The sequence below is a fragment of the Cavia porcellus genome, unplaced genomic scaffold (assembly GCF_034190915.1).
Source record: "Cavia porcellus strain 051 isolate PalLab524CR breed Dunkin Hartley unplaced genomic scaffold, mCavPor4.1 scaffold_4, whole genome shotgun sequence".
NCBI lineage: Eukaryota > Metazoa > Chordata > Mammalia > Rodentia > Caviidae > Cavia > Cavia porcellus.
This window is the reverse complement of record NW_026947487.1, coordinates 119,065,201-119,090,433: the sequence shown is the minus strand read 5'-3', so window position 1 is coordinate 119,090,433 and position 25,233 is coordinate 119,065,201. Positions and strand designations below refer to the sequence as shown.

The following is a 25,233-nucleotide window of genomic DNA, read 5'->3' as shown; positions in this document are numbered from 1 at the left end:
TGGCCCCGCCACCCTGAGGTCTGGAATTTAACCCAAAGAAAATACACTAATAAAACTCAAAGGGCCAAGACACTCAACACGGCTTTATCCACAGCAGGGGCAGGCTGGGAACAGCCCCAAGACTGAGCCTGGGCAGAATCCTACAGCCAGGAGGAGGCAGAGCACAAGGCACAGAGGGCCAGGGGGACCCGGCATCGCGACCGTGGGCTGCTAAAGGCACGGGGGACAGTCAGGCTCCAGTGGGCAGGGGGCAGGGCTGGCCCTGGGAACCCTGGCTCCAGCCTGGGACTTCAGTGTGCAGGGCGCTGGGGCGGGAGGGTGACGCTGTATTTCCCAGAGGCCTCTGGGGTCTGCGGCATCCCCTTCCACCCCTGGCCGAGTCCAGGTTGGGCTGGGAGCAGAGTGGTCATCCCTGGACGCCTGAGGCGCTGGTCCCTGTATGAGAGACGCCTTGGCCCAGAAGCCAGAAGCCAAGGACGGGCAGAACCCAGGGGCCACGGGCACAAGAATGAGAAACAAAAGGCGGGCTGCCGTGCTGCAGTGGGGTTTTCTTGAGGTGCTGGGATTGAACCCAGACTGCGCTCACCCCTGGCCTCCTTTTCAGTTTTTAAACAGGGTCTTGCTAAATCACTGGACTGCCCAGTTTGAGCTGGAACTTTGGATCCTCCTGAGTCAGCTTCCCAGAATGCAGGTCATGGGACCACGCGGGGCTCAGTGTTCACTTTAAACGTCCCCCAGGCTCGCACGAGGAAGGCTTGGTCCTAGCACTGCTGGGAGGTGGAGGGACCCCTGGGAGGGCAGAGTCAGGGGAAGGCGCCCTGGCCCTGCAAGGGACACTGGCCCACCTCCACCTCCCTCCTCCTCCCACCCTTTCTCCATTCCGTGCCCCTCTCCCAGTGCTCCTACGTGACACACCGTGCCACTGCACACCCAAAGTGGCAGAGCCAGGCGACCATGAAGGAAACTTCTGCAACTGTGAACCACCGTAGATCTGTCCTCCACCTGGGCAGTGTGCTGGAATACTACCCAGCCCTGAAAAAGGCCGCGGCTCAGGCACAGGCTGCTGTGGCTGGGTCTGGAATGTTCTCCCACTCACATGTTGAAGGCGAGATCTCTGGGGCTGTGTTCAGGGATGGGATGGGAGTGACCGGGCCATGGGACTGGAACTTCACCGACGGATGCATCTACCAACTAGTTCACAACTGATGGCGCCATGGGGCAGCGTGCCGGGGAGACTCCGCTGGTAAGCGGCTGGGCCTTTGAAGGGACCCATGCCCTGGTTCTGTCTCCTTTCTGGCTACCCTGAGGCCACCAGACTGGGCACGAGGCGAGGATGGACCCTAGAGCCAAGATAAACCTCCCTCCTCGCTGTCTGTCACAGTGACAGAGAGCTGCCCCCACCCCACAGCCTGGAGAGCCTGACTCCATTCTGCGAGCAAGGCCCAGTCCTCAGCTCGGCCTGGCCTCTCCCCCTCTGCAGACGCCTCTTCCGGGCCTCCTGGGACCTCTGCTCCCTTTGCACGCAGTGGCGGTGGAGCTGTCCATCAAGAGGCCCCGCCTCCCCCGTGCTGAGGGGCGGGCATAAGACGCACTGCTCCAATCAGATGCTCCCATGGAGCTGACTCCTGCCCTGGCAGCCGCGGAGCTCTAGGTGGGCCTCCTGCAGGTACCTCCCTGCTCTCCACTTCCTCCCCCCTGGAGCACCCCCAGTTCCCATATGTTCTCCCCTTACCATGCCAACCAGGAGCAGTACCCACAGCTTGCAATCCAAATGCCTAAACCTGCCTGGAGCTCAAAGGCCAGGCCCCAGAGCCGTGGCTTTGATGACAGCCGTCATAAGCTGTGACAGCAGGGACACACCTTGCCAGAGCTCCTGGCCAACCTCATGGGCCTGTCAGGTCCCATTTTGCTGGCAGGGAAACTGAGGCACATGTTCCATGTATCATGGGGCGGTGCCCAGGCGGTCTTGGTGGGTGGGTGGTGATGGGACGTGTTGAGGGGCACCTGCTGGGGCAGCAGAGTCCAGTAGTCAGGCTGCTGCAGAGGGGCACAGTGGGGGCCGCGTGTGGCTTGGGTGGGTGTGGTCAGGTCCTTGAGTCAGGAGGCCGCTGGCCCTGCCACACCTGTCTCTCTCCCAAGCTGCCCTGAGCTTCGCTGGGAGGGGGGTTGGGTGGGACAGGAGGTTCGGGCTTCCTGCCAACCCCAGGCCGTTTTATGTCTTTCTGGAGCTCTCTCTCTACTCCTGGCTTGAGAGCCATGGGTGCTCCTATCCAGACAAGGACAGTTCCTGGGTGTCTTTGGGTCAGCACCCTTGATGTGCCTGGCTCCTCAGCACAGGCCTTTCTCCCCACCTGGGATTGTCTCTCTGATGGGGAAACTGAGGCCAAGCTTACTGCAATCTTCTAGTGGCAAGAGCCTGGAGACAGCCTCGGTGTCAGAGTGCCGGGCGTGGCCTCCTTCTGCTGGGCAGCAGCCGAGCCACCGGCTCGCCCTCCACAGCCCCCGACGGACGCCTGCCGTCCCCGCTCCCTGTCTTACCTTTCAGGCAGGACAGCTTGAGCCCCATGTCGGCGCCGCTGCAGGCCTGTGGAGAGAAGAGAGCGCTCAGCCTGGTGCGTGTGGCCGGGGTCCCCACCCGGGCCTGCTGGGCACAACAGGAGCAGGAGCACGGACCTGCAGAGGTGGCAGCGCCTGGGCTGAACCTGCACATACATGGAGCCTGCACAGGCAGAAAATCTCCCAGGCCGGTGCCCCACAGCTGAACACACCCAGGCCTGTGGGTGGGCCTGCACCCGTGGCCGTCAGGCCAAGGCTGGAGCTGCGGCAGCTGGGAAGAACCAACACTGCCCAGGGTTTGCTGGCAAGGGTCACAGAACAGAGGCTTGGGACAGAGGACCCCGGCCAGGCCCCCGGGGTGGGCACACCCCGTTACAACCATGTGGCCTTTTTCTCCCTGCAGACAATGGAGATTGGAAGAGCTGAGCGTGCCTGGGCCCAGTGCACGGGGAATTAGAAGCATCCCATGCTGGGCGCCCAACCTCCCTGTGACCAGGAGGCCTTAGAACCCTGAGAGACAGACCCTGAAAGGCCTGGCTGCTCCTGACCCGCCGCCCCCGCCCAGTGAGGTAGGCTGCATCCCAGACTGCAGATGTGGACAGTGAGATCAGCAAGGTGGCGTCAGTGGCCCCGGGGCACCAGCCTTCGGGGAGTCATGGATTGCACTAGGGGTCACCCTGATGCTCAGGCTAGAGCCTCGGCCACGCAGCCTGTGAGGAGGACTTACTTCCCGTGGATGGGGCCCAGTGTCTGGGAGGGTGCTGTGGGTTGAGTGGCTCTTTGAGGTCTGAAGCTGCTGGGTGCCAGCCCTTGAGCCAGGCCGGTGGGGTGCATGGGGGTGCCATGACCCCCCATGTGCCACTTGGGCCCTGCAGACAGGACTGCGATGCCCTGCCCGCCTGCCCTGTCACTGCTGGCAAGGCTGGCTTCTATCCGGTCTCCAGCCTCCCCACTCCCCTAAAGAGTTTCTCAATTATTCCCAGTCTGGCCTCTGAGGCCCCAGACCAGCACAGGTGGACACCAGGCCACAGGGCCCTACACCTGGCTCTGCAGGGGTCAGAGGAGCGGAGACAGGAGTAAACCCCCTCTGAGTCCCTGAGCACTGGGGGAAGCACTGGGCAGGAAGGAACTGTGTTCCAGGCAGCAGGCAGAGGCTGTGCAGGCTCCAGAGGAAGCTAAGCGGATCGGGCCCAGGGGAAGGACCTTGCCCAGGGCAGGGCCAGGTGGAAAGAAGCCACAGTGAGCTGGCCCTGGGGGCCTTGGACACCAGGTACCACACTTCTGCGTAATTCTGAGGACGCCGAGGGTCAAGTCTGCTGGTGGGGTGGGGAGTCTGGGAACCGAAGGAGTCCTCGAGTCCCACGCCTGCTGGCTGTGGCACGGCAGGGCGGCACCTTGGGCTCACCCAGAAACCCTCAGGGACACGTGTGCTGTAATAGCCTGGAACACAGAAGGCAGGCGGCAGGTCCGGGCTTGGGGTGGGGCTGTGGGACGTGTGCGGCGCAGGAAGAGCCAGCTGGGGGCCCAGGGGAGATGAGGCTGGAGCCCAGGTGCAGGCTGGGGCGCGGGTGGGCCCACAGGCAGTCAGCGGTGTCCCTATCACTGCTCTGAGTCGGAAACTATTTCAAGAATTAAGGGCTGGGCATGGTGGGCACACCTATAATCCCAGCACTCAGGAGGCTGAGGCAGGAGGATCTCCTAGAAGATCCCGTCTTGGAAACAAAAAGAGCAGGAGGCACGTGAAGAGGTGGAAAGGCACGCAGCCCAGAGTCAGAGCTCTTCCTATAGCACTCGTGGGGCTGGGCTCCGCCCCAGCACAGACAGACAGACAGACAGACGGGATGCAGCGAGGAGGCAGTGCCACCCGCAGAGGCTTGGTGACACGGTTGACAGCCGTGAGCCTGGGACCCGCCGGCGTGCTGGGCCCCAGGTGACAGATCGGGGTCCCACAGCTCTCTCATGATGTAAAGAATGCCTCTCAAGACACCCGGGGCAAGGAGAGATGAGTAACAAGTCGGGACCTGGGGGACAGGAGGGACCTGGGGGACAGGACGGGACCTGGGGGACAGGACGGGACCTGGGGGACAGGACAGGACCTGGGGGACAGGACGGGACCTGGGGGACAGGACAGGACCTGGGGGACAGGACGGGACCTGGGGGACAGGACGGGACCTGGGGGACAGGAGGGACCTGAGGGGACAGGAGGGACCTGGGGGGACAGGACAGGACCTGGGGGACAGGACAGGACCTGGGGGACAGGGGGGACCTGGGGGGACAGGACAGGACCTGGGGGGACAGGACGGGACCTGGGGGACAGGACAGGACCTGGGGGACAGGACGGGACCTGAGGGGACAGGCGGGACCTGGGGGGACAGGACAGGACCTGGGGGACAGGACGGGACCTGGGGGACAGGACGGGACCTGGGGGGACAGGACGGGACCTGGGGGGACAGGACGGGACCTGGGGGGACAGGAGGGACCTGGGGGGACAGGACAGGACCTGGGGGGACAGGACGGGACCTGGGGGACAGGACGGGACCTGGGGGACAGGACGGGACCTGAGGGGACAGGCGGGACCTGGGGGACAGGACGGGACCTGGGGGACAGGCCGGGACCTGAGGGGACAGGACAGGACCTGGGGGACAGGAGGGACCTGGGGGGACAGGCGGGACCTGGGGGACAGGACAGGACCTGGGGGACAGGACGGGACCTGGGGGGACAGGACAGGACCTGGGGGACAGGACGGGACCTGGGGGACAGGCAGGACCTGGGGGACAGGACAGGACCTGGGGGACAGGACGGGACCTGGGGGACAGGCGGGACCTGAGGGGACAGGACGGGACCTGGGGGGACAGGACGGGACCTGGGGGACAGGCGGGACCTGAGGGGACAGGACAGGACCTGGGGGACAGGACGGGACCTGGGGGGACAGGACGGGACCTGGGGGACAGGACGGGACCTGGGGGACAGGCAGGACCTGGGGGACAGGACAGGACCTGGGGGACAGGACGGGACCTGGGGGACAGGCAGGACCTGAGGGGACAGGCAGGACCTGAGGGGACAGGACGGGACCTGGGGGGACAGGCGGGACCTGGGGGGACAGGAGGGACCTGAGGGGACAGGAGGGACCTGGGGGACAGGACGGGACCTGGGGGACAGGACGGGACCTGGGGGGACAGGACGGGACCTGGGGGACAGGACGGGACCTGGGGGACAGGACGGGACCTGGGGGACAGGACGGGACCTGAGGGGACAGGACGGGACCTGAGGGGACAGGAGGGACCTGGGGGGACAGGACAGGACCTGGGGGACAGGACGGGACCTGGGGGACAGGACGGGACCTGGGGGGACAGGACGGGACCTGAGGGGACAGGAGGGACCTGGGGGGACAGGACAGGACCTGGGGGGACAGGACGGGACCTGAGGGGACAGGAGGGACCTGGGGGGACAGGACAGGACCTGGGGGGACAGGACGGGACCTGGGGGGACAGGACGGGACCTGGGGGACAGGCGGGACCTGAGGGGACAGGAGGGACCTGGGGGGACAGGACGGGACCTGGGGGGACAGGACAGGACCTGGGGGACAGGGGGGACCTGAGGGGACAGGGGGGACCTGGGGGGACAGGACGGGACCTGGGGGACAGGACGGGACCTGGGGGACAGGGGGGACTTGGGGGGACAGGACAGGACCTGGGGGACAGGACGGGACCTGGGGGACAGGACGGGACCTGAGGGGACAGGAGGGACCTGGGGGGACAGGACAGGACCTGGGGGGACAGGACGGGACCTGGGGGACAGGACGGGACCTGAGGGGACAGGAGGGACCTGGGGGACAGGACAGGACCTGGGGGACAGGACGGGACCTGAGGGGACAGGAGGGACCTGGGGGGACAGGACAGGACCTGGGGGGACAGGACGGGACCTGGGGGACAGGACGGGACCTGAGGGGACAGGAGGGACCTGGGGGACAGGACGGGACCTGGGGGACAGGACGGGACCTGGGGGGACAGGACGGGACCTGGGGGGACAGGACGGGACCTGGGGGGACAGGAGGGACCTGGGGGGACAGGACAGGACCTGGGGGGACAGGACGGGACCTGGGGGACAGGACGGGACCTGGGGGACAGGACGGGACCTGAGGGGACAGGCGGGACCTGGGGGACAGGACGGGACCTGGGGGACAGGCCGGGACCTGAGGGGACAGGACAGGACCTGGGGGACAGGAGGGACCTGGGGGGACAGGCAGGACCTGGGGGGACAGGCAGGACCTGGGGGACAGGACGGGACCTGGGGGGACAGGACAGGACCTGGGGGACAGGCAGGACCTGGGGGACAGGACAGGACCTGGGGGACAGGACGGGACCTGGGGGACAGGACGGGACCTGGGGGGACAGGGACAGGAGGGACCTGAGGGGACAGGAGGGACCTGGGGGACAGGACGGGACCTGGGGGACAGGACGGGACCTGGGGGGACAGGACGGGACCTGGGGGACAGGACGGGACCTGGGGGACAGGACGGGACCTGAGGGGACAGGACGGGACCTGAGGGGACAGGAGGGACCTGGGGGGACAGGACAGGACCTGGGGGACAGGACGGGACCTGGGGGACAGGACGGGACCTGGGGGGACAGGACGGGACCTGGGGGGACAGGAGGGACCTGGGGGGACAGGACAGGACCTGGGGGGACAGGACGGGACCTGAGGGGACAGGAGGGACCTGGGGGGACAGGACAGGACCTGGGGGGACAGGACGGGACCTGGGGGACAGGCAGGACCTGAGGGGACAGGACGGGACCTGGGGGGACAGGACGGGACCTGGGGGACAGGCGGGACCTGAGGGGACAGGAGGGACCTGGGGGGACAGGATGGGACCTGGGGGACAGGACGGGACCTGGGGGACAGGGGGGACCTGAGGGGACAGGAGGGACCTGGGGGGACAGGACGGGACCTGGGGGACAGGACGGGACCTGGGGGACAGGGGGGACTTGGGGGGACAGGACAGGACCTGGGGGACAGGACGGGACCTGGGGGACAGGACGGGACCTGAGGGGACAGGAGGGACCTGGGGGGACAGGACAGGACCTGGGGGGACAGGACGGGACCTGGGGGACAGGGGGGACCTGGGGGGACAGGACAGGACCTGGGGGGACAGGACGGGACCTGGGGGACAGGAGGGACCTGGGGGGACAGGACAGGACCTTGGGGACAGGACGGGACCTGGGGGACAGGCGGGACCTGGGGGGACAGGACAGGACCTGGGGGACAGGACGGGACCTGAGGGGACAGGAGGGACCTGGGGGCACAGGACAGGACCTGGGGGGACAGGACGGGACCTGGGGGACAGGCAGGACCTGGGGGACAGGACGGGACCTGAGGGGACAGGACGGGACCTGGGGGACAGGACGGGACCTGAGGGGACAGGACGGGACCTGAGGGGACAGGCGGGACCTGGGGGGACAGGACAGGACCTGGGGGGACAGGACGGGACCTGGGGGACAGGCAGGACCTGAGGGGACAGGACGGGACCTGGGGGGACAGGACGGGACCTGGGGGACAGGCGGGACCTGAGGGGACAGGAGGGACCTGGGGGGACAGGACGGGACCTGGGGGACAGGACGGGACCTGGGGGACAGGGGGGACCTGGGGGGACAGGACAGGACCTGGGGGACAGGACGGGACCTGAGGGGACAGGAGGGACCTGGGGGGACAGGACAGGACCTGGGGGACAGGACGGGACCTGGGGGACAGGCGGGACCTGGGGGGACAGGACGGGACCTGGGGGACAGGACGGGACCTGGGGGACAGGGGGGACCTGGGGGGACAGGACAGGACCTGGGGGGACAGGACGGGACCTGAGGGGACAGGAGGGACCTGGGGGGACAGGACAGGACCTGGGGGACAGGACGGGACCTGGGGGACAGGCGGGACCTGGGGGGACAGGACAGGACCTGGGGGACAGGACGGGACCTGAGGGGACAGGAGGGACCTGGGGGCACAGGACAGGACCTGGGGGGACAGGACGGGACCTGGGGGACAGGCAGGACCTGGGGGACAGGCAGGACCTGGGGGGACAGGACAGGACCTGGGGGACAGGGGGGACCTGAGGGGACAGGACAGGACCTGGGGGGACAGGACGGGACCTGAGGGGAGAGGAGGGACCTGGGGGGACAGGACAGGACCTGGGGGGACAGGACAGGACCTGGGGGACAGGACGGGACCTGAGGGGACAGGAGGGACCTGGGGGGACAGGACAGGACCTGGGGGACAGGACGGGACCTGGGGGACAGGACGGGACCTGGGGGGATAGGACGGGACCTGGGGGGACAGGACGGGACCTGGGGGACAGGGGGGACCTGGGGGGATAGGACGGGACCTGGGGGACAGGACGGGACCTGGGGGACAGGACGGGACCTGGGGGGACAGGGGGGACCTGAGGGGACAGGCGGGACCTGGGGGACAGGACGGGACCTGGGGGACAGGATGGGACCTGGGGGGACAGGACGGCACCTGAGGGGACAGGACGGCACCTGGGGGACAGGACGGGACCTGGGGGACAGGACGGGACCTGGGGGGACAGGACGGCACCTGAGGGGACAGGACGGCACCTGGGGGTACAGGCGGGACCTGGGGGGACCGGACAGGACCTTGGGGACAGGACGGGACCTGGGGGGGGACAGGATGGCACCTGGGGGGACAGGGTTGGACCGGGGGGGGGACAGGGTAGGACCTGGGGGACACCCTGACAGGCTAGACAGATACATCATCTGTCAGTGTGTCCTGGGCAGGGGACTTGTCTCTAGCTGCCGGGAGTTTTCAGACCGAGTGCCCCTGACCCCACCCCAAGAGGGCTTCTGCCTCCGAGGACAACTCCAAGGCAGGGCTGGGTGGCCACAAGGCTGGGGATCCCAGGAGCTGAGGGCCTAGGAGCCTTGAGTCCCGCCTCAGGGGTGCAGGGCTCTGTGTGGTCACCTCTGGGTGACAGATGCCCTGCTGCCTCCTCCAGCACAGATGGGATGCGTTGGGCCCACAGCTGTCACCACTGTGGCCACTGGGCACAGGTGCATCAGTGCCCTGGAAGAGGCTGTTCTGGGCCAGGGGTGCCCAGGTGTGGCCTGAGTCCCACGAGGCCCATGGTGGGTGCCCATTCCATTGACTCCCTTGGGACAGGGCTGGTCCCGTGGGGACTTGGCAGGCGTCCCCTGGGAGAGGCGCCTGCGCGCCAGGAGGCCGTGGGAGCGGAAGCTGAGGCCAGGCCTTCGCATGAACTGGAAGGCATGGGTGTGTGTGCCGTTCCCTTGTCCCAAGCTGTTGTCCTCAGTGTCCCTGTCCTGGGTCAGTTCCTGATTCAAAGGGCTCCCCCGAGCCCTGGTGACCCTGAAGAGGGGGAGGGCACTGCCCCGCTCTGTGGGCAGAGTAGGCTCATGGGGCACGGGCTCCCTGGGCCCATAGGAGGCTGTGACTCAGTCCACACACAGTGCCCTCCTGGGTTTCTCACCTTCGTGACCAGAAAAGAGTGGGAAGGCATCCTGGGGCCCCCAACTCCCTGGGCAGAGTTTGCCGAGTGTGAAAACCTCCTTCCCTTCCGCAAAGACTTGGGTTTAAGCACCACCCCACCCCAATCTGTTAATTATTTGCACTCTGGCTTGAGACTGAATCGGCTCTTTCCTGCAGCTGGGCATCAAAGCCAAACAGTCACAGGATCCCCTCTGGTGACAGGGACAGGCAACTGCAGGAACTGACTACCCGCCCAGCGTGACAGCACAGGCCTGTAAGCCTCAGCACTGTGGAAGCTGAGGCAGGAGGAGCTCAAGTCTGAACACCGCTTGGGTAACTCCGTAAGACTGTGTCAAAAGTGAAAAGTAAATGAAAGCAAGTAACCGTGGCATTCTGGTCCACACGCCAACCAGTGCTTGGAAACCACAAGCACGTTTAGAGGACAGACACTGTCCCAGGGCAGCGAGCTTTGCCAGGGGCCTCGAAGTCACACCTGCAAACCACCAGCCCGTAACCCCGGCCGTGCCAGGCTCGCCCTCGGCAGGTGTTCAGCATGACTGAAAAGCTGAAACATGTTCTCTGCAGAGTGGAAAGTCCTGAGCCGAGACGCAGGGACAGGAGGGTCAGACCCGCTGCTCACGGGGCATCCACTGTCACAATCCTGGCTGCAGCCCTCTTGGCCTCCGGGGCTGCTCCTTGGTAGGTGGTGCAGCTCAGGCCCTCCCTGGAGGGCGTCACCACAAACCCAGGGCCAGAGCTGGGGGTGCAGAATGGCCGGTCAGGTTTAGTTCAGGGACCGCAGCTGGTTACTGCCGATCCCGGGGTTACACTGGCCCGGGCATCCTGGTTTCTGTTTGCTGGGTCTGGCCACCCAGGGAGGTCACCCGAACTCAAGTGCGGCTGTCCCCGGGGCCTGGATGCTCAGGAGGAAAAGTGAGTGGCTGTCACCTTAGAAGCCCATCTGACCTTGGGCTCCGGGGCCACCTCCCAGGTAAAATCAGTGCAACCCCGAGGTCTACAGTCACCAAGGCACCTCACCTGGCTCCTACACAAAGAGCTCCTTGAAGGACCAGGCCAGCCAGAGCGCAGCTGAGGGATGTGACAGTCTGCCCAGCGGGGTGCTGCGGAGGGCTGAGGTAGGTCCTGGCAGGCAGGCTGGGCAGGGCCTCCTCTCCTGCTCCCTGACTTGGGTCTTCTAGGACAGGCACATCAGCTTGCCACAGGCCCCAGACCTCTCAGGTCCAGCCGCAGGGACCAGTGTCAGGCGCAGGGGCCCTCGGCTGCACACGGCCGCACGCGTGAGCACTCCACAGCCGGCCCAGGCCTGCGGGGGGCGGTGACCTCTCCTGAGCCTCTCACTGCAGGAAGCAAGGGGTATCCACTCCCCCAAGCTCCACCCACACTGGCCTTGGCCTCCTGGATGCCGACTGTGGGCCAGGACTGCACACCTGCCTGCAGGTCACCCATCAAGGCCCACAAGTGCCAGCGCCAGACAGTGGCAGCCGAGTGCATGCTGCCCTGGTCAGCTGTGCATGGGCACAGAGACTACGGCCGGGAGGGGCAGGGTGCAGGGGCCCGGGTGGGAAGTGCGTCTTGGTGTGGGCACAGGGTAACACTCACGCTGCCATGTGCAGGATACCCCTTCCTGATGACGGTGGTCATGGGTGTGCGTGTGCACACGTGCCCATGCATGGTGCCGGCATGGAGCCCCGGGCCATCTCGGGCCACACACCTGTCTCAGGTGGGCTGGTGAGGCCTGGCCTGACTTTCTCTGCAGACCACAGCCATCCCCTGCCAGCTCGGGCTTGCCACTTACCAGCGGCGTGGCCGTGGCTCAGCCACTTCACCTGCACAGCCTTCTGTGTCCCCACCTTGAAAATAGGGCGGAGGATAGGAGGGGACTGGTGCGGCGGAGGGAACAGATACGGGGTGGGCAGGATCTGGGAGGCTGAACACCCCACCTCACTGCCCTTGCCGGAGTCCCCAGGAGGACACAGTTCCCTCATGACCACCAAGGTGACCCACACCTCTGCTCAGGTGTGCGGCCCTGCTGGGTGCACCCAGGAGCAGGAGGGCGCCTCTTCAGAGATACTAGGCTGCAGCTTTTAGCTTCCTTGGGCTGGGTGGAGGAATTAAGTCTCCCCCTGAATACACAGCCTCCTTCCTGCCCAGAGCAGCACCCAGGGGTGGGGATGCCCAAGAGGTGTGCCTGTGGCCAGGGTAGGTTAGGGGCCTGGACAGGGAAGGGGTGCTTTCTGTGGTCAGTGCAGCCCAGAACAGGGGCATCCTGGAAGTACTTGGGGCACCATGCAGGAGACACCAGCCGGCCAGCAGGATGGGTGTCCCGCGGCCTCAGTGTCCCGGTCTGTACAATGGGACACGTGCCCAATCCGCACTACTCCGGGAGGGCCCTGCCCACAGCCTCACAGCCCTCTCAGACTTCTCCCTGGGTTCTTCCGCGGTGTGACAGCCAGGACCCCGCTCCCGCTCCCAGGAGCTGCGGGTCCCCCACTTCCTGAGCGCCTCCCCCAGCTCTGCGGGCTCAGCAACCCAGGGGCCGCCGCCCGCGCTCGCCCTTGGCTGGAACCTGCCTGGATGCCCGGCGCGGAGCGCGGGGGCCCTAAGTGCGGGCTCATGCATAATACATCGCGGGCTCCGCGCGGGGGCGCGGCCGCTCCTGGCCGCCGCCCCCTCCCCTGCCCCTCCCGCTCTCCTAACCCTCCCCCTCCACTCCCTTCCCCTGCCCCTCCCCCGCGACGCCTGGAAACGCTCGTGACGGCGCGGAGTCAGGTGGACCGACCGAGCTGGGGCGCGCGGGACACACCCCCACTTTCCCGGACGCGTCTCCAAGCCAAGTGTGCGGGAAGTTGGGGTGACGCCGGGACCGCGGGGGTCCGCCCCGCCCGGCCTCCCCCACCCTCCCCGGGCCGCGCCCCTCCGCCGCTGGAGCCAACGCTGCCCCGGGCTGCGGCTGGGGGGAGCAGCGGGCGGGGGTCCGCGGACAGGGCGGGCCCTGCCGCCCCCCAGGCGCGCTCGGGGCACTCACCGCGGACAGGGGTCGCGCGGGGCGGCCAGCCTTGGGGCCGCGGCGACGCAGAGGAGAGCGCCGCGGGGGTCATGGCCAGGCCGGCGCTCCCGGGCCGCCGCGCGCACGCCGGCCCCCGCCCCGCATCTGGGGGCGGGACTTACGGAGGCCCCGCCCCTGGCCCGCCCTCCGAAGCCCCGCCCAGCTCCCCGCCCTTCCCACGCCCGGCCCGGCGCCCCTGCGCGCGGCGTCCCCCCACTGGGTGCTGCAGGGGGCGCTCGGGTCCCGCCGCGCTGTGCTCCTCCTCGGCGCGCCACCTCCGGCCCCTAGTGGGGATCCCCCAACCTTGCGGCTATAGTTGGGAGCACTGAGGGGCTTCTGGGTGTTGGGCTCTGGCCCTGGTCTCCCCACGCACGCCGCAGCACCCCCATAACGGGAGCGAGCGGAGAGTGCAGCTGCCTGCAGGCGGCTCCCGGATGTGCCTCGCGTCTTGGGGGATTCCCGGGGAGACCCCCACTGCAGACCTGCCCAGCTCTCCAGGAGAAGCGGAAACAACCCCAGCGTGTTCCTCGTGTCGCGTCACAGGCCTTTGTGCCACCCCAACCCAACAAGCCCGGACTCTCCAGTCCTTGCCGCCAGCGTGCGGGAGTTGTGGGAGGGGAAACTGAGTCCCAGGACAGGAAAGTGACATTCCTTGGCGAATGAGGGAAGGGGCCACAGGAAACAGTGGGGGTCCAGGGGTTCTTGCTGGGCGGCATCTCTAAAAGCTTGGTGGGCTGGGTCCCGGACACCACTAAAACCAGAGATGGGCAGGAAATGTGCCGTCCCCTCCCCCAACAGATTAAGGGGGCGGGGCGTCCCTACCACTGTCCCCACCACGCTTACAAGGCTGGGCATGTGGGGGGCGAGAGGCCTGTGCTTGGGGGAGAGGGGAGCAGGTGCAGCAGCAGGCGGAGTGCGGGGGATCAATAGGCGGATGTGGGCACGCGTGGGCCGGCGTCGTGACTCCGCCGTGTGCCAAGGCCTTGGGCAACCCTGGGGAGCCGGAAGACCACGCTGGACTGCTCAGCAACCAAGCCCCAGCGCCTGCTGGGGTGGGTCCTGAGACCCTGAAACCAGGCCCCCCGCGGTGGCCTCCCAGGCCTGCTGTCCCTGCCTCCCAGGACCGGGTGCCCTTTCAGGCTTGTGCATGTGTGATTAATATTTATGCGTTCTGCTGCAAGTCCCTGCGCTTCTCTAGGGACACCTGGTGTCCCGGTCCTTGGGGAAGTGCCTCACACTCCCTCCAGGTCCCAAGAGCCCATTTCCTCCCGGGCTACTGGTCCAGGTGCCCCTCTGGGGCAGGGGAGGCTTGGGGCGGGAGTGTGGCAGTGTCCTCTGCCCGCATGGTGGGCACAGGTTCTCATCGGTCCGGAGTGCAGAGGAGGGTGCGGCCTTTCCCACTGCTGTGCTCTGGGAGAAACAGGGTTCCTGCATTCCACAGCATGGAGCGTGCCCACTGTGCCAGCCGCCTGAGTCACCTGTTGTGATGCCTGCAGGGGACCTGCCATTGTTAGCCCTTTCCCTGGTGTGGCACCCTGGCTTAAGACGGTGCAGGTCACCGGGCCAGTGATAGGCTCCTGGGCCCTCTGGTGACCACTGCCAGGGGCATCTGGACACCTGCCCCTGAGGCCTTGGGCTTTATGCCCCAGAGCCAGGCCCCTTCTGGCCTTGCCAGTCTCCATGGTGGGGCTGCCCTGTGCACCTCAGATGGCAGGCCCTGCCCAGGAGATACCAGCAGCACTGCCCCCAAAGTTGTGACAGCCAAAAGCCTCTCCAGATAACTGGGGTTGTCAACCCCAGTTGTCAACTGGGACGCAGTAGCCATTGGCTGAGAGCCCCTTCTCCAGTCCCCTTGTGGGCTCCCAACCTTGACAGCGTGCCAGGGCCGCCTGGGGACAAGTACAAAAGACACTACAGCTCAAGCCGGTGTGGTGGCACAACCTGGCATTCCAGCACTTGGGAGGCTGAGGCAGGAGCATTACCTTAGGTTCAAGGTCAGCCTGGGCTACACAGTGAGACCCAGTTGGCAAAGGGTTAGGGTTAGGGTGGGCCCTGGCATGCAGGGTGTGGGGTTAATGCTCCCCAGGCACATGGTGGCTTTGACGGCATCCAGAGCCCATCTGACATCATGTTCCTGTGGCCAGCTGGGGAGCTGGCCCCAGGGACGTGCTGGTGGGGACAGAAGCTCTGGGAGGAGTGGGCCACGTGACCTCCCCTTCCCTGCCACCAGAAGGTGTGGGGCAGCCCGGAGACCAAGGCTCTGCCTCCTGCATCAAAATCACCCGGGGCCCCAGGCCAGGTGACTTCAAGGTTGGCTGCTGCTGACACCTGACCCCAGCGTCCCCAGTCCCCTCCCTCAGCCCGCCATGCTTTGGCGGAGGCAGCAGGAGAGAAACATGGAGCCACCGCCAGCACCGACCCCGCACATCACTCCCAGTTCCTGGGCCCTCGCCGTCCATCCCCTCCCGAGGTGGCAGCCAGTGGGACTTACAGCCCAGAGAGGAAGGACTGCGTCAGAAGGAGCCCGAATTGTCACCCTGGCCCTGCGCCCTCTGGAAGTACCCTGCCCTCCACCCCTTGCCCAGAGCAGGTATCGCTTTGCCTGCCAGCGCCGGCGGGACCTGGCTGCCCCCTCGCCCACACCCTTGGCTGGTGCCGAGCCCAGCTTGGCTCACTCAGCACGCTGGCCGAGGGGAGGGAGGACGGACTGTGAGGCCCGGGTCTCTGGGGACCAGGGAAGCAGATGCCTTCCACGTGAGGAGGCAGATGCCAGCACCCGCTCCCGAAGGAGACTGTGCGTCAAATGCCACGCCGGCAGGAGCCCAGGGAGTTGCAGCAGGCGCTGGGCCTGGTGGCTGTGCCCAGGAGCCGGGTGCGCCTGGGCCTGGCTGCAGGTCAGGCTCGTCTCAGCCTCCTCATGGCTGCTGCTGTCAAGTGGACACGTTGGTGCTGAGTTGGTGGCTGTGCTGGGAAGCAGGGCTGTGGGGAGGGGCAGGCGTGTTTGCCATGGACACCATCAGGAAGACCCAAGCTCCACGGGGCCAAGGAAGCTCCACTCCGGTGCCCAGCAGTACAGGTGAGTGGGGGCTGAGCTGAGCAGGGTGGAGCAGGCTGTAACCCCAGTCGGAGTCCAGCCTGGTCAACTTAGTGACTTTAGGTCAGCGCTAAGGTTCTGGGTTCAATCCTCAGTAATGAAAAACTAAGTGGAGGACTTCCCGGCCACTGTGGCTCAGCCCCCAGCAGAGTGCCGCCCCTCACAGCTGCGGGCAGGCGCTGGGGCCCTGGGGCAGGCAGGCAGGTGGCGAGACCACCTTCTCCAGCTCTGGCTCCTGTTTGCAGCCCGTCACTGTGCATGTGCTTGGTCAGCTGATGGCCACCTTTGTCCCTCTTCCCACTGCCTGGCTCTGGGCTGGCCCTGAGCCTGGCTACCCCTGGCTGGGACAGGAATGGCCCTCCGTGGGTTGCCCTCTGCCTCCGTAAGCAGCATGGGTGGCTTCGGCCTGGATGTTTGGGTGTCCTCCTCCCCAGTCCGTGCAGAAGTCTGGTGGGGACACAGCAGGGCCTGAAGTGCCTAGCTGCCCCCAGTGCAGCCTATGAGCTTGAGGGAGCTTGTCGCCTGCTTCTGCTGCAGGAGGACCCGACGAGAGGCACCATCTCTGAAGCAGAGTGAAAGCTCACCGAAGGCCCACCCTGCAAGGCCCTTGGACCTCCAGCCCCGAACCATGGGCAGGAATTTCTGTCTTTTGTAAACTACGCAGCCTAAAGTACCTGTTTGAGGGGGCCGGATGGGCAGAGGCAGGAGGCTCCTTCTAGAACCCAGACACAAGTTCAAGCCACAGGGGCACGGGGGCAGACTCCCACATGAGCTCACAGCCAACACCAGTTGCCCGCCCAGCCCGTACATGAGCCAGCTCCTGGTCCAGCCCAGGTGAGCCCATCACCTGGCAGCAGGGCTGCCCAAGAGCTGCCTGGCCAAGCCTGGCAGTCCCCCACGTTGGCATCAGTACACAATGGCTATTGGAAGCCTTGGGATGCTTGTTACACAGCAGTAGGTAGCTGAGACAAGCTCCTATTAAATACCAAGCACAGAAGTGTCTGAGTTAATATTTTCTCTAAACCTTATTACAGCATTTTTAAGTTTAAGAATCAGCTCGAGTTGCAATTAGATGTCTGAACTATTTTAGATGTACCAAAAGAGCACAGAATATGGGAAAAGGCACACTGGATATTCACCACCCAGTTGCTGCAAATCATCAGTCTGCGCTATGTGTCTGGCAGTCTCCTTCCTTAGGAAATCCGGAAACCCTGGGAGCAACAGTGAGACGCTGGGGTGCCAAGCAGTGTCTACACAGGCCCTGGAAGTGTGCAGTGGTGTCTGCCTGGGCCTGGGGGGGTCAGTCGGGGGCTGGGGCTGGGGCAGCGGGCTGGGGTCCCCGCTCAAGGGCGTGCATGGCCTGGGAAGTCTTGCAGCCGTTCTTTTTCTCTTCTGTTTGGCAGTCCTGGGGACTGAACCCCGTCTCTGCACTGCACTGCACTGCCGCCCCAGCCCTCTTGTGTTTTATTCTGAAACAGGATCTCGCTAAGTTGCTAAGTTATCCACGGTGGCTGGAACTTGTGATCGTCCTGCCTCAGCCTCCCAGACTCCTGGCATGACGGCTGTGCCCTCCACAGCCTGAAAATCACTCAGCCACTCCATTCCCAGTCTAGGTTCTTTACCCCAAGTAGGGCAAGAAGCACAGGGGAGCCTGGGGGCGGGCACTAGCTAGAATCACCAGAGGAGCCCCCATCGATGCCACTGGAGACCCACAGGCACCGTACAGCGAGGCGGCCACTGTTTACCCCCCTGCGGAGGAGGCACCCGGTGTGTGGAGCAGTGTGGTCACCTTGCTGACCTCAGGCAAGCGGGCAGCATGGCCTGCGTCCCGTGGGGGGCAGCTGAGGAACCTCACCGTGCTGCCTCTCCTTGGATACTGCTGAGGTCACACCCGGGTGGCAGGGACAGCAGAGAGTGACCCCAAGAAGGCACAGCCGCTGCACCCTGAGGGAGAAGCGGATTTCCCAGCCGGTGGGAATGCAGGGCCAGGGTTCACTCCCTCAGGATCGTAAAACCCTTCTGAAGACACCATCATGGACGGGTGACAAGTGGCCAGATGCAAGAGGACACCTGCCTGTCACACATCTGAGAAGGGCTCGAGCCCAGAGCAGAGCAGACGGGGAGCTCACGGACCCCAACAGCAAGGAGGCGAGGAGGGGGCCAGGCAGAGGCCCTGGTTCCGCCCAGCCCTGCAGCCGCGGGGCGCAGAGGAGGGGAGGGCTCGCTCTCCAGGTCTCTCGTGGTGTTAGTCACACAGAACGGCAGACCAAAGCCACAAGGAAGGTGACTTTTCTCTACCAGGGAAAAGGGAAGAGAAGGAGCAAATGCTGGCGAGCACAGCGCAGCCGCCTTGGAAGTGGTTTTCAAAAGTCAAGAACAAAAGTCGAGAACAAACACAAACGCCCTCCCAACTCAGGCTCTCACTGGCCCAGGCAGCCTGGTGGCTTCACCTCGGGGATCTGCTGGCGGGAGGCTCAGAGGCGCAGGTGAGAGCTGGCCCGTCCGCGAACGCATCTGCAAGTGGAAAGGTGCTTGGCCAGCGAGGGGAATGCGGCACAGCTCTGGTCGCTCTGTGGACAGACAGACCTCAGGGACAGAAGCCAGACAGGGAAGCCAGGTGCGTCCTGGACAGTCCAGCCACAGGGACAGAGAGAAGCTGGGAGGCCAGGACTCAGCGGTGCAGGGGGGCTACCGTGTGTAAGGCCCGAGTTCCGTTCCCAGCACTGCACGCACGCGAGGGCCCGTCCTTAGTGGACAGAGTCACAGTGCCTGTAGTCCCATCACAACTCCAGGGAGCGGCCGCCCTGCACCGCAAGAGTGACCCAGCCCTGTAGCCAGGTGTCCTGCATGTGCCGGGTGTCCTTGGGGGCAGCACCCCTGCAGGGAGGAGGGGGAAGGGCGGAGGGGGAGGGGAGGGGAGGGGAGGAGGAGGAGGATTCTGAATGTGGGTGCAGAAGGAAGGCTGGGCAAAAGCTGCAGGAGCGTGGGGGTGGCCCACGGGAGCAGAGCGAGGGGCAGCAGCTGGGCCTGCAGGGCGCCTCCCCAGTAGGGGAGGCAGGCACGGCCCGGGCGCTGTTTCCTGTACATCTGTGAGTGCACTGGGGGGCCGCTTGGGGGCTGCACAGCCAGGGGCCTGTGGGCCAGCACAGTGCCGGGCTGGGAGCGCGGGGCTAAGCAAAGGGGCCAGCGGGCAGGGAGGCCGGGCCAGGGCTCACCAGAGCCAAGGTCAGCGGCGGCCAGAGCAGGGCCATCTCGGGGCTCAGGGGTGTCCTCCCCAGCGCCAGAGTGCGCGTGTGACAGGCAGTGGGGGGCTCGGCCCAGGGCCTCCACTGCAGCTGCGTCCCCCGCCACTTTGTGTGCTGTTGCTTCTCACGGGAGAACCCGCGCTGGGCTGGGCTGTGCGTCCGGCTTACCCTGCCCTTCTGAAACGGGGTCTTGCTGAGGGGCCCAGGCTGGCTCAGATTTGCCATCCTCCTGCCTCAGCCTCCCCGAGTGCTGGGATGACAGGCATGCGACCCCACCCCTGGTGCTCTGGAACATATTTGAGGGCTCCTCGGAGCCCTCAAGATGCCCCATCAATGCGGGGAGCCCTGGACAGAGTTCAGTCCATGCCTGTCGGCCTTTTGAACCTTGGATCGTGCGGCTAGATGGCCCGGTCCAAAAGCTAGATTTAAAAAATCTATGAGTTCTGAAAGTATAAAAAACTGTGAAATAGAAGTTCCCTGAAGTTTATGTCAGCACAGCAGCTCTGCGTGCCAGGAGCTTCAGTCCTCACGATGCCGTTCATCTGACAGAAACTGATGTCCGGCCTGACCAACGTGACATTTGACAAGTGGCATATGGACAAATACTGTACTCTTAAGTACAAATTTGAGGGTGGGAACTCATAAACTTGCTGGCTGTGGGGTGGGGCTTCCCAAAGCAAGAGGTTTGGAGCCCAAGCTTGACTAGGGTGAGGGCGCAGGTTCAAGGGTATTTGATAGCCCTGAGTCCAGGCTGGGGATTTAGCTCAGTGGCACAGTGCCTGCCTGGCAAGTGCAAGGTCATGGGTTCGAGTCCCGGTACCAAAAAAGAGGAAAAAGAAAAAAGCCCCGAGTTCAATGCCCAGTACCACATGCACACACAAAGGAGACCCAAGACCCTGTAGTGTGGCGCTGGGGACAGGCGGAGGTGGGCTGGGGGGTGGAACAACAGTCCTCCAGGCTCTGTAGCCCGAGGGCGTCTCTGTGCACCAATCTGGCCTCAGACCTAGTGGTCACTAATCTTCAGAAAATAAAGAAGGCTCCTTCGTGACAGCGTAACGTCAGGACCAAAGTGAACCTGACTTTTCCCAGGACTCCAGAGGGGCAGGGGGTGGGGGTGGGTTGGACAACACGCCTCACCCACACTTCACACCGGTGCCCACCACCAAGGCAGGCCAGGGCCCTGCGGCTGGCTGCGGGGAGGGGGGCTCTTTGTGAGAACTGCCTGGCTCTGCCACTAGCCCAGAAACTTCAAAGCCAACCTTTCTGTGGGCATCAGGATGGGCACCGTGGTGTGCAGGCCCTGCCTGAGGCGGCCGGACACTGTCCAGGGCCCCGAGGTGCAAAGTCCGGGCAGGGCTAGCCGCTAGCTCACATGCTCCGTGGTGCTGTCCCGGGCTCTGATGAGGGCACAGGAGATGGTGTGGGTGGGCGACACATGTACCAGGCCTAGGTGCTGACGGGCCAGGGTGGCCCCAGGACACTTTCTCTGGCGGCCGGCGCCTCAGCCTCCACAGATCCATCCCACGCACACCCTTCCGGGAGGGCAGGCTCCGAAGTCTGGGGGTGCCAGGTGGAATGCACTGTGTCTGTCTGCTCGTCCACCTGTCCTGTCCACACGTCTGTCTGAGATTTTCCTTGGGCACCCGCCATGCAGCATTGGACCAGCAGGGTGCAGGGCTGACCGGGAGCTAATTCAAACGGGGCTCCCTTTGTGATTTCCTGGCAGCCACACTGACAAACTGAAAAGGGCTGGGGAGACCGTGCAGTGGCCCAGTGTCTGCCTGGGAGGAGGAGGAGGAGGAGGAGCAGGAGGAGGGGGAACAGGAGGGGGAGGAGGAAGAAGAGGAGGAGGAAGAAGAGGAGGAGCAGGAGGAGGAGGAAGAGGAGGAGCAGGAGGAGGAGCAGGAGGGGGAGGAGGAGGACGAGGAGGAGGAGGAGCAGGAGGGGGGAGGAGGAGGAGAAGGAGAAGGAGGAGGAGGAGAAGGAGGAGGAGGAGGAGCAGGAGGAGGAGCAGCAGCAGCAGCCGCCAGGGTGGAGGCCTACACCCAGGATCTCAGCTCCTGGGGAGGCTGAGGCAGGCAGATCACAAGTTCAAGCCCAGCACGGGCAACCCGGCACCTCAGTGAGACCCTGTCTCAAAATAAAGGAAGGGCTGGACATGAGCTCAGTGTGGAGCATGGCCCAGCCCGCACGAGGTGCCCTGTGTCCTCCTGGGGCGGGGGGAGAGGGCAGCAGCTAAACAAGCAACCCCCAGAAGCAGACGGGATCCCCTGCGAGCGTCTTGCACTGCACCCGGTTTATCCCAGAATCAGCGTGGTTACTATTGTTAGTTATTCCTCGATGCCGGAGACCGAATCCAGGGCCTTCACAGTGGGCTGTCGCCTCTGGCTGTGTGGCTGGATGCTCAGGCTGGGCTCACATTTGCCGTCTTCCTGCCTCAGCCTCGCAGAGTCCTGGACTCACACACCTGGCTTCCCAGAATTATTACTGCCTCGTGTCCTCCACGTAGGAAAGATTCATCTCCTGGTTTGTGTTCTTTGGATCCTGCATCTTCAACGCCGTGTGCTTTGTGTTCAGAACACATCTCGATGCGGATCCATGCTGGTGGCTGCCATCCTGGACGGCCTGGCCCAGGCACAGAGCATAGCAGCACCCAGACAGACCCGGACCGAAACGGCAGAGCAGTCGGGTCTCTTCCCCTCTGGAACCTCCTAGGTGGCCTGACCTGTTCCCGGCTGACCCCGGACGGACAGCGCTGAGCCAGCCGCAGAGCTGGTGAGTGTGTGACGAACTAACCACAAGGTGGCCCCCATGCCCACCAACCGGGACATCAAAAGGACACTGAAATCAAGGTGCAGCGGCTGGACCCTCATGCTGCTGTGGAGTGGACATGGCACGAAGCCGGCAGGGGAGGGGCAGGGGGCGCCACTGCATGCAGCGTGGCCTAGGAAAGGTCAAAGCCGGACCTCGTGTTCACCAGACAGATGGGCACTCTGGCTGCTATCTGATGGCAGGCACATGGCAGCTGGGATGAGAGCTAGAGGTACAGACCGCACACGGGAAACACAAAGGCCAGAGCAGGACGAGGCAGTGTGGCGCGGGACTCAGACATCCTAGAGGCACGGGCTGTGGGCACAGCCCGAGACTGCGGCCAGGGGGGAGGGTGCCCAAGTGGGTGCGTGAGGGGCCCACTGGGCAGCGGGGAGGACAGGAGGGTCTCAGCACGGTATTACATCTCTTTAAAAATTCAGCAGGGGGGGCCGGGGCAAATATTTGGGAAGAGCATGGGTGCACGTTAAAATATTCCTCCATACTCGAAATAGACAATTAATAAACAATTAAAGTCCTCTGCATGGAAAGCTGAATTAATGAGCGGTTGGGACAGGTCTCTGCACCTCTGTCTTCACATGCAAGAAGCAGATTCAGGACCAAAGTCGCCCGGCTGATGTGGGAGAAACGAGGTCCCTTTTCCTGGTCACGGCTGCCCCACCGCCCTCGCAGTGGTTTCCTGAGCACTCCCTGGATGCCGGGCGTGGAGGAGGTGCTCACGCAGTCACGGGATGTCCCCACAGGCCCAAATTATTGTCCCCGCAGGTCCTGGGTGGGGAGGCACGTCATCGCCCCAGGTTCCCAGCTGGGACGGTGGCAGAGGACCTGCGTCCAGCGGCTCCTGGGGCCCGAGCAGCACAGAGCGAGGCCGAGGCCGCAGTGTCTGCCCACGGCCAGGGCCGCCCACTCCCCGACCTGGACCAGCACGCACGTCTGGGGGCTGAACACCACCCTGGCCTCTGGCCCTGCACCTCTCCAGCACTGGGCTCCAGACTCCCTGGAGACTTCAGACGGGGCGCATGGTGCCTGGGAGCCGCCCTGGCTGAGGAGGAAGGGCGGTCACGACTCCTGGGGCTTCCCGGGGACCCGGGAGGCTGGAAGGATCCTGGGCATCAGGGAGGGGAGAGTCGTGCAGCAAAGGCTGAGCCGCCTTCCAGACAGCGCCCACGAAGGAGATGAGCTTTCTCCTCCACACAACTCCCTATTTTAGTATCTCACTTAACTGGGCCCGAAGGACTCTCCAGGCCGAGTGGGTGTGGACAGGAGGCTGGGCCCCTCCTTTTCGGGTCCACACTTGTGTCTCCCCCACAACAGCCTAACGGAGTGCGGGCACTGAACTTTTGCAGGAAGGAAGTCAGATTGTTCCTAGCATCGCCGAGAAGTTCTACAAGACGTGTTTGCCGGACCAGAGCGGGGACAGCCCCGGACTGTCTGAGCCCAGGTGAAGGAGGCCCCTCCCCCACCCGTGGGGGATTTTCCCTGAGCCCCCCAGCCACCTCCTCCTACCTCTGGGGACGGGGCTCAGGGGCCAGCTGGCATCTCCGGGACTCTGCTCAGGCGGTGACCTGACTGTGGCCCACCGCTGTGGTGGCCATCTGGGCTCCGGCTGCTCCCCGTCGCCTCGGGGCCGGCTCTCTCCTGACTCTGCCCATCGGGACTGAACGCCTGGCTTTGCAGAGAAGGGAAATTACCCTAAGCCCAGGCCTGGCCCAGGAGCTTTCTGATCGGGCGCTAATCCCTGCCTCATCCCCGCCTGGCCCCAGGTGGGAGGGATGGGCGGCCAGCAGGAGCTGAGTGCCGGGGGTCACTGAGGATGGGGTGCTCCTTGAGCTCGGGGCGCCAGGCCCAGCGACCACCACGTGCTGCGCAGGAGTTCCTGGAGTGGTCACATCAGCGGTGTGGAGGCTTTGCCACCTCCAGAGCCCCCAAGGGCCGGTTTCCAGGCTGCCCGTGTGAACCAGCTGTCTCCTTGAAGCTGTTTCAAGTTCCTCCGAGCCGGGGCAGGGCCCCAGCACAATTCCACCCCCACCAGGGTCTCTGGGTTCGGGAAGCCCCCACCTCCCTTGCGCCCGTTCTCTCCCGCCTCCCTGTGGACGAGGGATGGCCAGGGCCTTACGCACTCCACCGCTGGCTGTACCCGCCGCCCTTTGGTCGTCTCCCTGGGCTGCCCGCTGGCCTGGGAGCTTGCCCGCCTCCTGCTTCAGCCTCTGAGCAGCTGTGATCACAGCCATCCACCGCCTGCCTCACTCTGGTTTCCTTCCCGGTGCTCAGCTATTGATTTTGGTTTTACTTTTTGAGACGAGGTTGAATTATACAGTGCCGGCTGGCCTTGAGCTGGTGAGGATCCTCCTGCCTCAGTCTCCTGAGTGTTGGGATCTCGGGTGGTGCCACCACGCCAGTGCTGGGGATTGAACTCACGACCTGGAGCTTGCCAGGCAGGTGCTTATGCCACTGAGCTAAACCAACGGCCCCCAACTATTGCTTTTTAAGTTGAGATGAAACACACACACTTACACTGGCTGCTGTTCAAAGCACACGGCACCGTGGCTGTTAGTGGTGCACAGATGTGCCCCGTCTGCGCCCTCCCCATCTCCTCCAGCCGGCGCCTGTCCCTGCCCCATGGCCCCGGGGAGCTCCAGGTGCTCCATGCAGGTGGGCTGCACCCTCTGTGCGTGGTCCTCTGGCCCTGTGACCTTTCACTCTTTTGTCCTTGGCTCCCGGGTCCACCCATGCTGCCGTGGGCTTTCGTGCATCACTCCATTTCCAGGGCGGATCCCTTTCGTCACCCCCCATCCTGTGGTGGACACTGGGTTGTCCCCCTCCTGGGGACTGTAAGTCGCATTGCTAGGGGTGTTCCATGCTAGGGAAGGACAGATTTTTGTATGGACAGACGTTTTCAGTTCCTGGGCTGGCGTCTAGCAGTGGAATTGGGGACCCCAATGGCATCG

At 64.8% G+C, this 25,233-nt stretch overlaps 2 protein-coding genes and 1 long non-coding RNA gene across 6 annotated transcripts in view; 2 read left to right on the top strand and 1 right to left on the bottom strand.

Annotated features, from left to right (window-relative positions):
• The window catches only part of CUNH16orf74 (chromosome unknown C16orf74 homolog), a 37,159-nt gene extending 13,213 nt beyond the window's left edge, over window positions 1-23,946 (bottom strand). Inside the window, exons 1-2 of one of the 3 annotated variants that reach the window (XM_063247760.1) lie at window positions 23,792-23,946; window positions 2,539-2,584 (exon numbers count right to left, since the gene is read on the bottom strand). In XM_063247760.1, the coding sequence (XP_063103830.1) occupies window positions 2,539-2,566 (28 nt within the window). In that variant the 5' untranslated portion in view covers window positions 2,567-2,584; window positions 23,792-23,946. Of the gene's footprint in view, window positions 1-2,538; window positions 2,585-11,088; window positions 11,346-13,096; window positions 13,241-23,791 lie in introns of those variants that run through there. The other 2 variants (XM_063247759.1, XM_063247761.1) reach the window with 2 other exon arrangements.
• LOC134475825 (uncharacterized) lies at window positions 1,543-10,433 on the top strand. 2 transcript variants are annotated; one of them, XR_010047094.1, is made up of 4 exons: window positions 1,543-1,651; window positions 2,546-2,612; window positions 2,960-3,125; window positions 10,228-10,433. It is a non-coding gene; the product is annotated as an uncharacterized LOC134475825 (long non-coding RNA). The 2 variants fall into 2 exon arrangements; XR_010047093.1 differs by having other exon boundaries at window positions 1,596-1,666.
• LOC134475558 (basic proline-rich protein-like) lies at window positions 12,358-13,446 on the top strand. Its single transcript, XM_063246686.1, has one exon. It carries the CDS (start codon window positions 12,358-12,360, stop codon window positions 13,444-13,446), a length of 1,089 nt encoding a protein of 362 aa, XP_063102756.1.
• Window positions 23,947-25,233: the final 1,287 nt, after the last annotated feature.